Source organism: Fukomys damarensis, unplaced genomic scaffold (genome assembly GCF_012274545.1).
Source record: "Fukomys damarensis isolate Sample0158 unplaced genomic scaffold, DMR_v1.0_HiC HiC_scaffold_36, whole genome shotgun sequence".
Classification (NCBI taxonomy): Eukaryota; Metazoa; Chordata; class Mammalia; order Rodentia; family Bathyergidae; genus Fukomys; species Fukomys damarensis.
Window position 1 is genome coordinate 12,899,364 of NW_022900948.1, and position 16,751 is coordinate 12,916,114.

Consider the following 16,751-nt stretch of genomic DNA (forward strand, 5'->3'; position numbering starts at 1 on the left):
CTCCCTATCACTGTCCATTTGTCCTCAGTTTTTATTATTTCTGTTTTTTTTTCCTAGTTTATTAACTCTTCTATTTCTTCTGTCTGTATATGTCTTTATCTCCTGCTTGAGCAATTATAAAAACCTAATCTTAAGATCTTCAGAAGGGGCTGGGGATTTAGCTCAGTGGTGCCACTCCTGCCTTGCAAGTGTAAGGTCCTGAATGTGATCCCCAGTACTGGTAGATCTTCAGAAGACTTCTTCTGCCCACACTGTTATCTTGATTATCTTTTAGTATATGTGCTGCTGAAGGCAGCACTCAATTATCTTTTAAAATCACTAATACAAAGAATTTGTCCTCCACTAAAAGTGTTTCCTTTGGGGAATGATGAATGTTTTTCTTTTCCTCATTGTGAGCCAGATAGGAACTTAGCAAAATAAGACATGTGGGACTTCATTAATCAGTCTATGAGTATGGTATCAGATATGGCTTCTGTATAAAGTATTCTACATACACCATTAGTTTGAGCTCCTTTCTAGGCACATTTTTTATTTGCAAAAGTTGTCATTTTAACTATCATCAAGGAAAATAGCCAGTCAGGAGTTATCTAAAAAGCAGAAATAAGTCCATGGCCCACGGTTGGGCCGGGCCAGTCCCACAGATGTCATGACAGCCATGTAATTCGGAGTGGTGGTGAAAACCGGCTTGTCAGGCAGGCATGGAGGAGGAGGAGCAGGAAGGGAGGGGGAGGGAGACGCCTGAGGACCGGGAGGTGTGGTAGCAGCTGGCCCAGAAGAGAGTTGCGGCTTATTCGAAGACAGACAAAAACATCTCTGGAAGTTTCTCTGCTGGAAAAATATCCTTGCTCCAAATTATAATTGTTATAGGAAATAATTCAGTAGCATTTTTGTCATCCTTTGTTATGAATTCAGAGGTCTGGGAGGAAGTTGGATGTGCTAAACTCTGGAATGAGAGGTGTAGAACAACGGATGCTGTGCACACGTCCCCCAGAGAGGCTTACTGTGTGTTTTGCCATCTCATATCAAACCCTTCGCTTTTCCTCAGCCAGTGCAGTTGTTAGGTTGCTGAAGATCAACAGTATCAATGGCTAGAAAAGCCATTTTTTGGCTCTTGCCCAAAGAACATGCAGGTAACCTTGCTCACGTGTCGACTATAAAAGCTCTGTCCACTGGCAGTCTGCCTTCTCCATTCCTGAAAACACAGACCTTCAAAGACCCTGTATGTTACTCCCTGCTGGAACAGCCGAATATAGTGCAGGTCCTTCCTGCCACAGTGCTGACCTACTGTCAGGTGTGGCAGATCCCCGATCCTGTACCTGTGCTACACCAATGTGATGAAGCCAGACCTCCTGACGGAGGAAGCCTTCAAGCCCATGCTTTCTTCCAGAAGCCTGAAAGGGCTGGTCAAGAACATTCCCCAGAGCACAGAGACTCTGAAGATGCTGAGGACCGCAAACGAGGTTCAGAGTAATATTTATATGTGAGCCTGAAGGTGTCTCATGTCTACCAGCATCCATTCTGCGAAGGGGCACAGCAAGCTCTGCTTTGTAGGTTGTTTCAGGGGACTGTATTGTGAGGGTGATAAAACAGAATAACCTTTTAAAAACTTTTTAAAAATAATAATAAAAAGCAGAAATAATTTTTAAACATTTTAGTGATTACTATTAGGTAAACATGGCATTGTCAGCAGGATCTTAGAAGTAGGTAATTTCAGCCCATGCTCTGGATGGGAATTCTGAACCTAGAATAGAGTTGCTTGACAGGATTGTTAGAAAAACCTGACATTGCAGCAACATAGAGAGGCTGCTGCTGTTCTTAACTGCATTCCTTGACTTCTGGGCCTTAGCTGTAACACTCTTTATTTCTAGGACCAGCTTCTAATTTGGGAACTGCTTGTTTGGTTTAGTGCATATATTTTAAAATCCAAAAACGCCAGACCAACTTTATGTAAAAATTTTTTTTTTCTAATATAGAGAAGCTGTTTTGTTTCTCCTCTCTGTTCTCTCCCTTTGATGACAGTAGAGAACCAGAATTTATTTGTGATATTTTAAAAATTAGACTTATGATAGCTAGAGAGGCAAAATTCTAGAGAATTCTGAGTTTGGAAAATGCAATTTGGAGCTCTTCTAAGAATCAGCACTAAAATGAAACCAAGTGTCTGATTTCATTTGATGAGGAGAGAGACTGTGGGTTATTAATAAAGACATTTCTGCTCATAGCTTTGACGTCACTGGGCTCATGTGCAACTCTGCTTGCTTTTATTCTCAAGGTCCAGGCTTGTGACTACCTAAGTTAGAAGCAGAAAAAATTTTAAAGAACTTAATAAACCCGGGGCACTCGGACTGTGCTTACTCTACAGCTTTTGAAGACCCTGATAGTGCGGTCGATGACCGAGACAGTGACTATCGCAGTGAGACCAGCAATAGCGTCCCACCTCCTTATCATACGACTTTCCAGCCCAATGCTTCTGTACACCAGTTTCCTGTGCCAGTGCGATTGCCACAGCAGCTGCTACTTCAGGGCAGTTCCCGGGACTCTTGCAATGACTCTATGCAGAGTTATGACCTTGATTATCCAGAGCGGCGGGCGCTCAGGTGGGTATTGAGAACAAAGTATTTTCTTTTCTTAGTATCTAGGTCCCATGATACTAGTGACAAAAAGGATTTGGTTGCTTTCCAATGAGGTGGTAGTGGAAGAGTAATAGTAAGGTGGGCACAACTGCAATTGTTTTGTATAGATTTTGTCTTTTTTTTTTTTTTTTTTGTACCAGGGATCAAACTCTGGAACTTGTGCTTGCAAGGCATCCAGTGGAACCATTGAGCTAAATCTCTGGCTAGATTTTTTTTTTCCTCTTCCATTTATTCACACACATCTCCACCAGGAATACTTTATGATCAGTGATTTTCAACTGGTGAGGGCATTTTCACTTGGGGTAGATGGCTGAAAGTAAACTGCCTGCCCCCCCCGACCCCCCAGTTAAGTGGTGTTTGATACAGTTTTAGCTAAAATTTAACAAAAGAAAATCATATATTACATGTTTGGTTACTTCTGCCTGTTTAAATATTTTCTTGGGAGCTTCATAAGAAAATCAATAAGAACTCATTATCACAGATTTAGCACATTCGCTGGAACTTGGTTTTAATTTAATTTAATTTAAGGTATTAAATACTTATGTAGTTAAACATTTTAAACTACAGTACAGCTTACTGTAAAAATTCTACCACCCATACTTGTTTTCTCCCTCTACTCCATTCCTTTCCTATCTCCTAGTTCCCCTCCCATTACTATTTCTTATATATCTTTCCATAGAGTATTGTTACATATTTGTGAGTGTAAAAGAAAGCATTTAAATTTTCACTCTTTCATTTTCCAATGTTTTAAAAAAGTATTTCAAACTTAAAGAAAATTTAGAGAAATAGCCAGACGTGGTGGTGCATATCTGTAATCCCCGCACTTGGGAGGCTGAGGCAGGAATATCGCCATAAATTCAAGGTCAGCATTGACTACGTAGTGAGTTCAAGGCCAGCCTAAACTACACAGTGAGACATTGTCTCAAAAAAACAAAATCAACAAATAAATTAAAAATTTGGAGAAGTAACACAATGAATAACCATATTCTTTTTTTTTGTTCTTGTGTATAGCCATATTCTTGTTTCCTAAATTTCATTTGTGTTGACATTTTGCTGCATTTACTTCATCTCATTCTCTGTAACATATATTCATATATGCACCTATTTTTTTCCTGAGCAATTTGACAGTAAGTTGCAGATACCATGTTATTTTTCTAGAAAGTACTTCAGGATGTAACTCCTAAGAAAAAGACCTTTTTCATATTCATTTCCTCTCATTTTTGATCAAGGATTCTGTCAAGAATCACAAGGCATTGTATTTGATTTTCCTGTTTTCTTAGTCTTTAGCAAAATTCCCTTTTTCATATTTTCTTCTTCTTTTTTCTGGTCTTTTGAGGCATATTTTTTGAGGCCAGGTGTCTTGAGTTTTAATTTTTTTTTCTGATTGAATCCATAAAATCAGTTCAAATATTTTGGCAGAAACTACATAGGGTGATGTCTCCTTCACAGTCCATTCAGGAAACATTTTTTTTTAATCTTATTACTGGATGTTTAGTTTGATCTCTTGGTTGAGAAATTTGGTATATACTATATTACTGTTTCTCATTTGTAATTAATAATATCTAATGGATACCTGATATATCCATATCCTATTTTTCCCAATAACCTTTTATCCAGTGATTTTTTTAGCATCTCTCAGTCTTTGGTTAAGTCATTTGTTTCTTGGAGATTGGTTTTTTAAAAAAATCATTGCAATTTTGTTTTGTTTGTGTTTTTGTACCAGGGATCAAACTCCGGACCTTGCACTTGCAAAGTAGGCGGCAGCACTACTAAGCTAAATCCCTGGCTCTTGTTTGTTTTTCTTTTTTGAACTATGTAGTTCAGGCTGGTCTTGAACTCACTATGTAGCCAGGCTGGCCTTAAACTTTTAGTAATCCTGCTGGGATTATAGGCATGTGCCACCATGCCCAGTAACTCAGACTATTAATTTATGAAATTCACCAAGCCATAGGATGATCTCATTTTTTTCCCCACCTCAAACTACTACAGTGGTGAATTTTTATCCTGAGCCTGAAAAGGCTGTCTTACCTGCTAGACAACATTCTATCCAAGTTTACTATCATCTTTGAAAATACTTTCAATGTCTATGTCCATACCACCCTGAATGCGCCTGATCTCATCTGAAAATACTTTCAGTAAAATTTTCTCATCTATCATCCAGAGCATAAAGTTTGCACTGTTCTTATTTGGAGTCTAAAATGAAACACATTAAGAATCCTTCTGAAGTTTATGCATACTCCTTGATGGTTTATTAATTGAATGCTTGTACTTTTTTTTTTTTTAACAGACAGGGTCTTGTTACATTGCCCAGGCTGGTTTGGAACACTCCTGGGCTCATGCAGTCCTCTTCCTCAGCCCCATGAGTAACTGCAACCAGAGGCCTATGCCACCAAGCACGTGGACATTTACACGATTTACTCATTTGATTTTTTGTTTTTTTTGTTTTTTTTGAGACAAGGTCTCACTATGTAGTTGAGACTGCCCTGGAACTCGCTATGTAGCCCAGGCTGGTCTTGAACTCACAGCGATCCTCCTGCCTCAGCCTGCTGAATGCTGGGATTACAGGCGTGCACCACCACGCCTGGCTACTCGTTTGATTTTTATTTGTATTGTTCTAACCCTACACTGTTTTCTTAATTTTTCAAATTTTCTCTGAGCACTTTTAATTGGTTATGCAGATTAATGGGTTTTATTTTGGCAGATTCATACATGCACACACCTTTGATAATTTCTATCCCTATTACTGCTTTGCCCCAACCTTTCCCTTATTTTCACATTTTTGGGAGGTATTCCAATATATTTGCCCATGTCCATCCTTTCATTACCCCCTCTTATGCCCTCTTCCCCCACATCTTTAGAGCCTTTGAATAGTCTTCCTTCTACTTTTATGTCATCTTTTTAAGGTTATATTGTTTACTTTAAGAAAAATATAATGCCAACAATTTTTTTTCCTTCTGGCTTTCTTTCCATTATGCATTTACAAGCATTAAAGGTGCAGGCTAGGAGCTGGGTGTGGTGGCACACACGTGTAATCCCAGCACTCAGGAGGCAGAGGCAGGATGGAATCACTGTGAGTTTGAGGCCAGCCTGGGCTACATAGTGATTTCTAGGCCACCCTGCACTACAAAGTGAGACCCTGTCTTAAAAAACCAAAAGAAAAAAAAATGCAGGCCAGTAGTACTAAAGGCACATCAATCTAAATAACTACATATTTTTCCATTTGGAATCACTACCTTATGATTTTGGATATTCCTGGGTTACTGCTATCATAACTAACACTTATAAGAGTATCAGTGATACTCTTTAAATTGCAAGTGTTTTTCCTAATTTTTTTCTCTAGTTATTCCATATAAATAAACTTTACTCTATCAATATATAAAACAAGACTTAAAAGTAAGTATTTTATCAAGTGCCGGCAGGAGAACAACCAAAAAGATTTCTAAGTAAACCTTTTATAATAGATTTTTTTTTTCTGCAGTACTGGAGATCAAACCTAGGGGTATGCTAACATTGAGTTATACTCCCAGTCCTTGTATTTTTTATTTTGAGACAGTTCTTCACTAAGTTACCCATCCTGGCCTTGAACTTGCAATCTTCTTGCCTCAGCCTACCAAGGAGCTAAAGCCATAGGAATGTGCCACCTGAACCTGGTATTATAGACATTTTAAACTTAATATTTTGAAATGATTTTCCTTTTAAAAGTTTTGATGAGATTATTATCACTAGCATTGACTATGTAAACACTGTGGGGTGCAGGTGGTGCATGCCTATAATCCCAGTACTCTAGAAGTGTTGTAGGTTTGAGTCTAGCCTGGGCAATTTAGTGACTTAGTGAGACACTGTCTCAAAGTTAAAAAGGGTCAGGGATGTAACACAGTGCCAAGGTCCTAGGTTCAGTTCTCACTATCATAAAAACAAACAAACAAAAACAAGGAAACACTAAATTTGTGGAAAAGTTTTAAATTCCTTTACGTAGAGATTTAGGAAGTTTAAATTCCTTGAGGGAACATACATGAGGTATAAAAATAGTTACAAGCACTATAGCTATGGCTATCTGTTGATTTAATTTGGAACTATGAGGCATCCTTCTAGGTTGGAATTAAGTAAGTTTAGTTTGTGTTTTTGGAGAGTATTACAACTGAATTTGGAGAGTATTACAACTGAATTATATATATATATATAAACTGGATGTCTTCACTCAAGCAGCCAGGTATGGTGGTGCACACTTGTAAACCCAGCACTTAGGAGGCTGAAGCAGGAGGATTACTGGAGTTCAAGGCCAGGCTGGGCTACATAGTGAGTTCAAGACCACTCTGAACTACATAGTGAGAACCTGTCTCCAAAAAGAAAAGAAAGAAAGAAAAATAAAAATCATATTGAATCCAGAATAATAGGATGTTTACAATAGAATTGGACTTTGTTAGATATTATTTAGCCAAAGTATTTCTAGTGTTGAGAATATCTTACTTTCTTGTCCCTGAGATACAATACCTGATACCCACAAGTTAAAGAAGGAAAGATTTATTTTAGCTCACAGTTTGTAGAGGTTTCAGTCCATATTCAGATGGCTCCAAGGCATGGTGGCATGGCAGAGGAGAAATAGTCCATGACATGGCAGGCAGGAAACAGCAAGCAGTGAGCCTCCTTTTCTATTTTTATTCCATCCAGGTTACCAACCTATTGGTTGGTGCCACCCACACCCAGAGCAGGCCTTCCCATTATTTATAGCCAGAACCACGCTAAATCAATCAGTGGACTAATGGAGTTATCATACCTCTAATACAATATAAAACCCATGATCCAGCCACCTCCCCAGAGCCCTACCTAGGATTACATGAGGCTTTGAGAGGGGACATCTAGATATAAGCCATAAAAAAGACAAATTAAGAAAATATCAGTCTTATCCTGGAAGATTTTTAGTGAGTAAATGTACACTTTGATCTTGTTTTTCTATTAACTTAGTAAATGTTGTTGGATGTTATATCTATAAAAACATACTGAGTTGATAAACTTCTATTCTGTAGGTTCTGTCTGTGTTGAAATAGAGGAAACAGACAATCTCTAACCTAAATGAAAGAAAGATCAACTGTCTTCTGTATTTGTTCATTTAAGTTAGACATGTAGCTTCTGCTGCTGTAATCACCACAGGGAAAATATTTATTTCACTATGATCCTCAATATGTACAGCCTTTGGATTTTGCAAAAGATAGTTTACAATGCTTTAAATAATTTGCTGGTTTGGGTAACATAGCAAGGTTATACTTCTGATAGGTAAAAGTTACTTTTTAATGAATTTTTTTTCTTTAAAATATGTTTGGATGTATTCTTGTCTATACAGTCTAAAATGTAATAATAATTTGTCTTCTTTTTATACTTAAGCATATTTACAAAATTAGGTTTCTTTAATTCTCAATGTGTTTTCTTAACAGTTCTAAATTTTGGCATCACAGATACAATCTCAGTATTGATAAAACATGTTTAAATTTTTTGTTTCTTAAAAACTAAAACTAGCAACAACAAATGGGAACAAATAAAAGATTTAGCAATTGTTATTAAAGCTGTTCGTTTTTGATATGGAAAAAACTGACTACAATGAAATAATGATAGGAATATGTGGATTTCCTTTTCATATTTTTTAGTCTGGACAATTTTATTCTAACCTTTTATTGAACAGATACTCAGTCTTATACCTTGTTTTTTTCTTTTCCTTGTTTCTCCTTTTTTCTTTGTGTTGCTGTTACTCCAATTTTAACCCCTTACATCAGACAAGGCACACAGACTAGAAATGACAAAATTAGGATTATTTCAGCTTATTCTGATGTTGATTATGAAGAGCAAGAAGATATATATGAGGAGATAGAGGAAAAAATATCACAAGACTTTCTAGAAAATAACAACATTAACTTTAAGGAAGCAGAGATGAAAGAAAGTAGAATCCTTTCAAAAACTGATAAACAAGAACAACCAAAATACAACTGGGAAAAGAAACCATCTTGGAACCAACAAACAGAATTCTCTTCTGCAATTCATTTTGATCATGAGTTTGAAACATCTGTACTCTCCAGCTATCATCAGAAATATGATATAATAGACAGAAGCAAAAAGAAACCCTTATATGGTCATTTTGAACATAGCGAAAGAAGACAATATGATGATAAATCTAGCAATAAGACTAACTGCAAAGGTATCTATCTTGATACTGAAAATTATAATTGCCACATTGAAAAGAAGAAACAAAATTATCCATCTTTGCACCCCTATAAAAGTGGATTTGTGGTTAAGAGTGGCATGTGGACCACTAAGTTAGAAGGTCATTATGATCTACCCTATTATTTAATGAACTGTGAAAAGTCATCCAGTCTAAACCAGCATGTTCCTAATTTTACTCCTTTAGATACTCTTGAAGATTCTACTAGTAGTACTTCTGAAGAACTCATGGATTCTCCCATTTCTGAAGAGCAGGAACGTTTACTATCACCAATGTGGCATCCATCCAGGGTCCATCATGTTGGAGAATTTGCTGATAAATATTATGTGTCAGACCCAGCATTGCCATTACAAAGGATGAATTGTAATATAAACACAGTTGGAGATCTTTCTGGGTGTTCCATGGGAGAGATCATCCCTTCCTCTACTGTGGAGCCCAAGGAGGACTATTCTGATGCAATGGATGAACTTCATTGTTTGGTAGAAACAGTGTCAGAATATTTAGCAGAGAAGGAAGAGGAGATTAATAGATTTGGTTCTGTTTCAACAGCTAAAAAAACACACAAACATAAAAGTACTGTTGAACCCAATAATGCAGAACAGAAAATGCCTGAGGGTCAAATACTGCCTTTATCTATTTGCAAGGATGTCAAGGCCACATCTTTCCCTGAACTTAATGGAGTAAAATGTGCTATTGGTTCTTTATTCACTTCACTCACAGAGAAAGTGGGTTCAGGCACAAAGAACCTCACAACCTCTGTGGAAAAATTGGTTTATGTAGTTCCAGAGAAAACAGAACCTTTCAATCAAGCAGTGACAATTAATCTCGGATCTAGACCCAGTGCCAACTCAGTATTAGGAAAAGATTTTTCTCTACAATTTTCATTATCCTCTCAAGCAGTTGATGGTACAGACATTAGGAGACAAGGCAGAACTCTTGACAGTGAGCACATGGATAATAAGATTGGCAGTTTAAGCTTTCAGGATGCAACAGAAACAACTGGAAGGAACTCAGCTCCACAGAGTCAGAGTTCAGTTATAAAGTCTGTTTTTAGCATGCTGAAACCCCTAAAGATCTTTTCAGAAAAAGAAGAAACCAGAAAAGATGACCAGATCAAGACACCAAGGAGGGAAAGCTTTGTTGAGTGTGGTTCAGAGTCAAATCAAAGGGAGGGCAACCTTGACAATCACAGTAGTATTATTGCTGCTTTAAATAAGAGTGATGGAGGAACTACAGGAAAGTTTCAAATGTCAGTAAGTGATTTGTTCTCTGAAAAGGCAAATGGACCTCCAAAGCTAGCTAATTATACAAATAAGAAAGATGATATTGAGAGTCTGTTGAAAGAAAAATCCTGTGAAGATGAAGGTCTGTCTCTGTCACCAGATCAACCAAAAATTTGTGCCAAAGATACTTCAAGACATCTTTGTATATCTGGCAGTAGAACTGCAAACAAAGAGGCTTCCTCAAAGCCTGTAGAGGACAACAGAATTACTGGTGGTGATGATTTCCTTGAGCCTCTTAGGAAATCATTCAGCCAGTTTTTGTTCACTTCTTCTAGTGAGACATGTTCAAAAGACACTTTGTCAGAATTTGTAAAAATTGATCAGGTGGAGGAAGATGGATGGGAAAGGGATTATAAGAAAGATGGACACTCCTTTGAATTTAGTGGAAAACTACATATTCCATTTTTGAGAGTTCTTAGTCATTCTGAAAAGCAGCAGGATTTAAGAGAAAAAGGAAGCATTTTTCCTTTGTTTAAATTTCCTTTCACTGATAGTTGTAGCATTGTTAATGACTGGTGTTTTCATGGGTCAGCAGCAACCACTGATCACCATAAAGATGCCAAACTTAATTCAATAAAATCTAGTTCAGTTCCAAATATTCATAATGATCTGGGGAAATCTAGTAGCATAGAGGAATTTAATAAGAATGACCAAATAAGTCAGCCCAAAACCATCAAACTTAGTTCAATAAAATCTAGTTCACTTCCAAATATTCATAAGGATCTAAGGAAATCTGGCAGTACAGAGGAATTTAATAAGAATGACCAAATAAATTGTACCGATAGTGCCAAACTTAATGCAGTAAAATGTGATTCAACCCTAGATGTTAATAATGATTTGGGGAAACTAGAGAATATAAGGAAATTAAATACAAGTGACCACACAGCAGTAGAAAATTGTGAAAGAGATACCTTAGCTGTCTCTGGAGTTTTGACTAAAGAACATGCAACTTCAGATCTTTCAAGAGAAGATAAAAATCTTACACAAATGACATTTTCAACAGACTCTTTTTTAGAGTTTTTTTCTACCATTTCAAAACCCACTTTGGTTAATGATATTAATGAAGCCAAAGTTGTAGATAAAACTTTGACAAAAGGGACCCAAGGAAGCCTCCTTTCTGGTCTGTTCAACAGGTTTTCTTCTGAAAACTTGTTTAATAGACAAGAATTAAATTTGAAAAATGATGAGTCCCATCACATAAATAGTACCCCAAGATTATTACTCTCTGTAATATCTAACTCAGTATCAAATAACAGTATGAATGACTGTAAACTAGATGAAGCAAAATTTATTTCTTTAGGTGACATAAAAAGTATGAATGGAAATAAGCATTTATCTTTGTATGACATCCCTGCTACTTCATTTGTGATTTCTGAGAACCAGAGGTACCAGGTTGAAAAACAAACTTATAGCCCCATATCATTATCTGAAGAAAACATACCACCATCTCACGCTTGGGTTGATAATCATTGCTGCCTTCCTACTTGGAAAAACCAGGAAAGTGAAAAGTATTGCCCCTCTTCTGAGAATGTAGTACTTCACTATGCTCCCAGTGCTGAACAGGGCCTCTTTGAGAAATCTTTGGCTAAGAGGTCAATGCCAAACCAGATTTTTGAGGCAAAACTACATGAAAGTTTAAGCACATCAAATTCACCTGTAGTAAATACTAACATTTATAATAAACCAAACCACTGTCAGACATTTGAAGAGATGAACAGTCCTTTCTGTTCTGAATGGGACACTGACATAAATGATCTCTCTAAAAACTCCAGAAAATTTCAGCCAGTTTATTATTTGTTAAGTCAAAATACATTTCCTTCCATGGATTGTTTCTTGTGGCCTGACTCAGAAAACACAGGAATATATTTTTGCCAAAAAGATCAAAATGGAACTATTATGGATTGGAGGATAAATCCAAGCAGTGTCATTTGGTGTGACTTACCATATGAATCATCCAACCAGTTAGTATTTAATGAAGATTACTTATTAAGAGGTGATGTGTGGGCAGCTAACCCATTATATGGAAGTTCTGTTTATCTTCCAGTTAATGATACTAAGAATTCAGTAGAAGAATTGCCTATTGACCTGAGTTATTCTTCAAATTATGAGAAAACTACATGTTCCACAGTTTATCAAGACTCATTAAAAGTGGATGAAAACTTTAGTTTTTCAAATTTTGGTTATGAATGCCAGGAATGGTTATCATGTCTTGAAAGTGGAATCTGGTGGCCCTCAGAAGATGGATATTATGGATTTTATGTGTTCCATGATAGTCAGTATATTTATTCTCTCCTTACTGATTCTACTGGGCAATATGCATATGTATTTATACCTGATTATTCTTATCAAGGGTATTTGAATTATGATTTACAGACAAATGACCTGTCAAGTATTATGTTGGATGACAGCTTTATTTCTTCCCCTAAATTACTTGATAAAGAAGATGAATTATTGTGGTATGTTGAAGAATCAATTGATGACCCTCTTGATTTATCTGTCGTCTTACCAAGAAATGAAGGACCATTTAATCTAAATTTAGACAGTTTTTCACAGATATTTGAAGAGTCAGGTTTTGGCCAAAGGGATCAACCATTAGATTTTTCAGGGTATAATCCTCATAAGTCTAAAGGAGATTTTAGATCTTTCAAAGAAAGGCCTTGTAGTTTTGAAGACCTTGAATATATACTGGATCTCAGGAAGCAGCCCCAAACAATTGGTGATCATGTTTTAAATAGAGATAAAATTATAGAGAGAGATAAGAACCAGCCTCTAGCTAAAGATTCATCAATTCACCTTTCCAGTTTTCATTGGCTTCAGTCATCTGAAGAAGTTGCCTCCTTGGTTCATCCTGAAGATATGACTAAAGGCTCACAGCAGGCAGAAGAAACATCATCAGTAAACAAAGTGGGTGCCTTGGTTGGAAGTACTTTGAATTTTGGTAAAAGTGAATCTTTGGAAACTTTGGTCATACAAAAAATAGATCAACAGTCAAAATTAGCAAAGTTTGCAAATGATGGTCTTGAAGCATTAATTTTGAATAAGCAATTACAGAATAATTCCCAAAAGGAGGAAGAAAGTTATCTTAAGGATTCAGAGAGAGAGACAGTGTCCAGCATTAAGCAACCAGAGTTTACTAAAAATATGAGGCAAAGATTCCCCTTACATAGAAATATTCACATGAAAAAAAAAAGTTTGTCAAAATCTGGTTATCAGGTAAGCCAAACAACTCAAACTAAATCAAGTGTAGAAGATGATAAAATCATTATAGCTGACTCTGTTTCAGTTTCTCTTGTACCACAGTTTAGTAGGGATGAGCATAAAAATTGTGAATTTCCTCAGGACCAGTCTTCCAAAGAGCCCGAGAGAACATTATTTAAAAGTGTATTGAAATTCTTTGGTCATGGACAAGAATCTTCAGTAAGTATGATGACAAATGAAAAACAGTCATCTGGATTTTTCAACCTCTTTAAAACACAAATGAATAAAGAAGAGTCATCAAATTTGGAAAAGAATAGTGATAAAAATGAGAAAACATCACCTCAAGAAAAGAAAGAATCTTCTGGTGCTTCAAATTTTTCTGGTACTCTTGCAGATTTCTTTAAAACCAATATATCTCCCATACAGACCACTGAAAATATGTCTGTTTCTTCAGTGACTGATAAGGATGAGGTCAATTCAACTCCTAATCCTGTGGAGCTAATGAGTCAGAGAATTGGGAACTTTCCTCCTAAACCAATTTCCTCTAAAGGAAAGGTTAGGGTTAGTAGCTTGAACAAACAGACTGCTATTGATGACAGTGGGGTGAGGGAACCATCACCTATGGAGATCCAGAGTGATGATTTGAATGAAAAAGAGGAACCTTTCATGGACAACCTAATACGACAGTCAGCAGATCTTATTTTCTCAACAAGTCTCAAAGAGTCTCCCAGAGATTCTTCAAAAGAAAATAGTGGCAAGTCTACAGTGATAGAAGATCTAAAGAGTAACAAAACATCTTTTGATATTCTGAACAAAAGACAAAATGAACAAGATCATTTTCCTAATAAAGACCAGAGTTTTTCAATTGCTTCAACATCTTCATCTCAACCAGAGCTACCAAACAGAAAGAGTATATTTTCTTTGACTAGATCTGAAAATTCTGAGAACAGAGTCTCTGCCACTTTACCCAGAACCAAATCTCAAGCAGATGGGCTCTTCACACTTCCTTTTTTTTCCCCCAGTACTCACTCAGGCATCAAGAAGGATACTTCTCATAGTAGCTGTACTTTTAGTTTCTTCAGCTTGGCCTTTTTGGATGAAAAACAGCAGACTTCTGGGGGGAAACAAAGCATTTCAACTGTTGCTCCAGTGACTTCTCAGCCCTGTGAGAAGCCAAGTGTTTTTGTAGACACCAGTGACACAATGACCAGGGAAGGTTCTAGTGGTCATAGAAACAGTACAGCTCAGGAAGTAGTTCATGAACAGCCAATGCTCCCTTGTGTTTCCACTAACAACACCACTGAGGTTACCTACCTTGCAGATGAGTTCAGTGTAGAGAAAATTCAAGGAAAAGTGACTTCCAGTACTGAACCAGGGGCATATTTAGTTTTCCAGAGAAATCAGTTACAAAAAGATATTGTTCCTCCTTCATCAGAATTTCAGGAGCACACTGAAACATTCCTCATTGACCCAGAGAATCTTGGGGTAGCTCCCCCTAAAGAAGAGGCTTTCAACCAGAAAGCCTTTTCTAGTGATTTATTGGCCAACTGTTTTTCTCTTGATAATCATTTGAATAAAGACCTCAATGACTTAGATGCGTATACTAAACACCAAAATGAAAGATTTACTACTGACTTATTGAACTTGCCATTAGAAGAGGCTCCTGATAAGATTTCCCCAAGAATTCTGGAGTCAGCTGCTGCTTCTCCAGACCCAGGCTGTGAAGGACCCCTCCAGAACCAAGATGCAGGCAGAAAGGAAGACAAAACAGTTCTAGGCTCCAAAGTAGAAATGTTTTCAGGATTTGTGACCAAAGTAAAATCTTTCTCTGAATTTCTAACTGAACCTCCTAAAACTTTCTCTGGACTTTTCTCCTCTCCAAAATCTCCAAAGAACTCCTTTTTCTCTCTTTCTTCTGAGGCATCACCTCAACCTCTCAAAGGTGAGTTGTTTCAAATTTTTCGAAGTCCCAAGCCAGAGACATATAAACATGAACCATTTGTAGCTACTTCATGCCTTCAAAATAGTTGTTCCAGAGATTCTGTAGGATTGGTACCTCCAGAAAGTTTGTATAGAGAAGCTGCCTCTTCAAGACTCATTTCAAACTCTCCTGTCAGTGGTTATAGAATGAATGTAATTAGTGTAATAACATCAAAATCAGATGATCACAAACTGATGATAGAAATTGAAAAAAATAATATTCCTGAAAATATTCCAGGACCCCAAGATTTTGACACAGTTGCTACCTCTTCTATCTCTGAAGATGATATGAAGCAAGGAGTATTGTCTCTGAGTGATGAAGGAGACATGGGACTGTTGCAGGGTACAGACACAAAGGCATCATTTGCAGGAGAACATAGTCTCCTGCCAACACAGTTGCATCTATGTTATACCGGGATTGCTAAAGAGCTTCTTCCTCCACTTCATTCACCTCCTCCTCTTGATCCAGAGTCAGCTATTCAAACTGCCTCCATAAATGAAGACTTCTTGGAACTGCATGTAACCAGTTCACTAGAAACCCACACCACACTGTTTAATGAGGCAAGTTTCAAAAAGAGTGCCACAACAGAAAGCCAAGGGTACAGTGCCCATCCTTTGCCAGAGAGACCTGTTCTTTGTGCCAGCAAAAGTTGTGGGACACTTCATGCTGAGAAAGATTCACCTGCAATCCCTCAGGAGACAGAGCAGCCAAGACCTCATTTTGAGATTCCAAACATGACCAGTTGCCCAAAGCTACACTTCTCATCCTCTACTACTGACTGTGGGAAGACATTGAGCTCTTTCTTTTCCTCACCTCACTCTTCTGATAACAAAGCATTAGGAACTAGTTTAATGTCTAGTTTTAAAAAGTTATCAACTCTATTTGAGGGAGGTAGTGAAGGGAGAGGGAGTAGACTAGAAAATGATCCAAAGGTAGGATTTGGAAAGATACTAGATCTTTCCTTTCCATGGCCAAAAGAGAACAAAGGGAGCCCTGAACAAATGCCTGCAGAATCTTCCCCTCTAGTTCTGGTTATCAGCAAAAAGGAGGGCCTGAACTCCAGTGAGGCTAACAAAGCTTTGAAGTCTTCTCAAATATTTGGGGCCAGTGTAGAGCCAGCTGAGGTCAGTACTCATGAACAGCCTTCTGTGACCTCTGAGCAGCTGGAGGCTAGGCCAAGTATCTGTATTCATGGGCTTTCAGAGCCTGGAGAAATGGAAAACCAGCTGGAAATCTCAGCATCTGGAGAACATCGGGGTACAGGAGGCAACCTCTCTGGTTCCACTTGTCCATCAGGAAAACCTGAAGAGGAGCACAGCACTGTCTCTGAATTATTTCACCAGCCAGAAAAACATGTAGAGGAGGTGTTGTCAGCGAACACCAACTCTGTTTCACATGCACAGCAGCCAGTCAATCTGAGTGACATCAAGGACCCAGTGACCAGCAAAAGG

At 37.5% G+C, this 16,751-nt stretch overlaps 1 protein-coding gene and 1 pseudogene across 6 annotated transcripts in view; both read left to right on the forward strand.

Moving 5' to 3' along the window:
• Positions 1–16,751, forward strand: part of Unc13b (unc-13 homolog B) — a 214,574-nt gene that overhangs the window by 115,281 nt on the left and 82,542 nt on the right. For 5 of the 6 annotated variants that reach the window (XM_033758975.1, XM_033758976.1, XM_033758977.1 and 2 more), the window contains exon 11: positions 2,360–2,594. In XM_033758975.1, coding sequence (XP_033614866.1) covers positions 2,360–2,594 — 235 coding nt within the window. Of the gene's footprint in view, positions 1–2,359; positions 2,595–8,395; position 16,751 lie in introns of all 6 variants that reach the window. The other variant, XM_033758979.1, reaches the window with a different exon arrangement.
• Positions 647–1,484, forward strand: LOC104858943 (annotated as a pseudogene).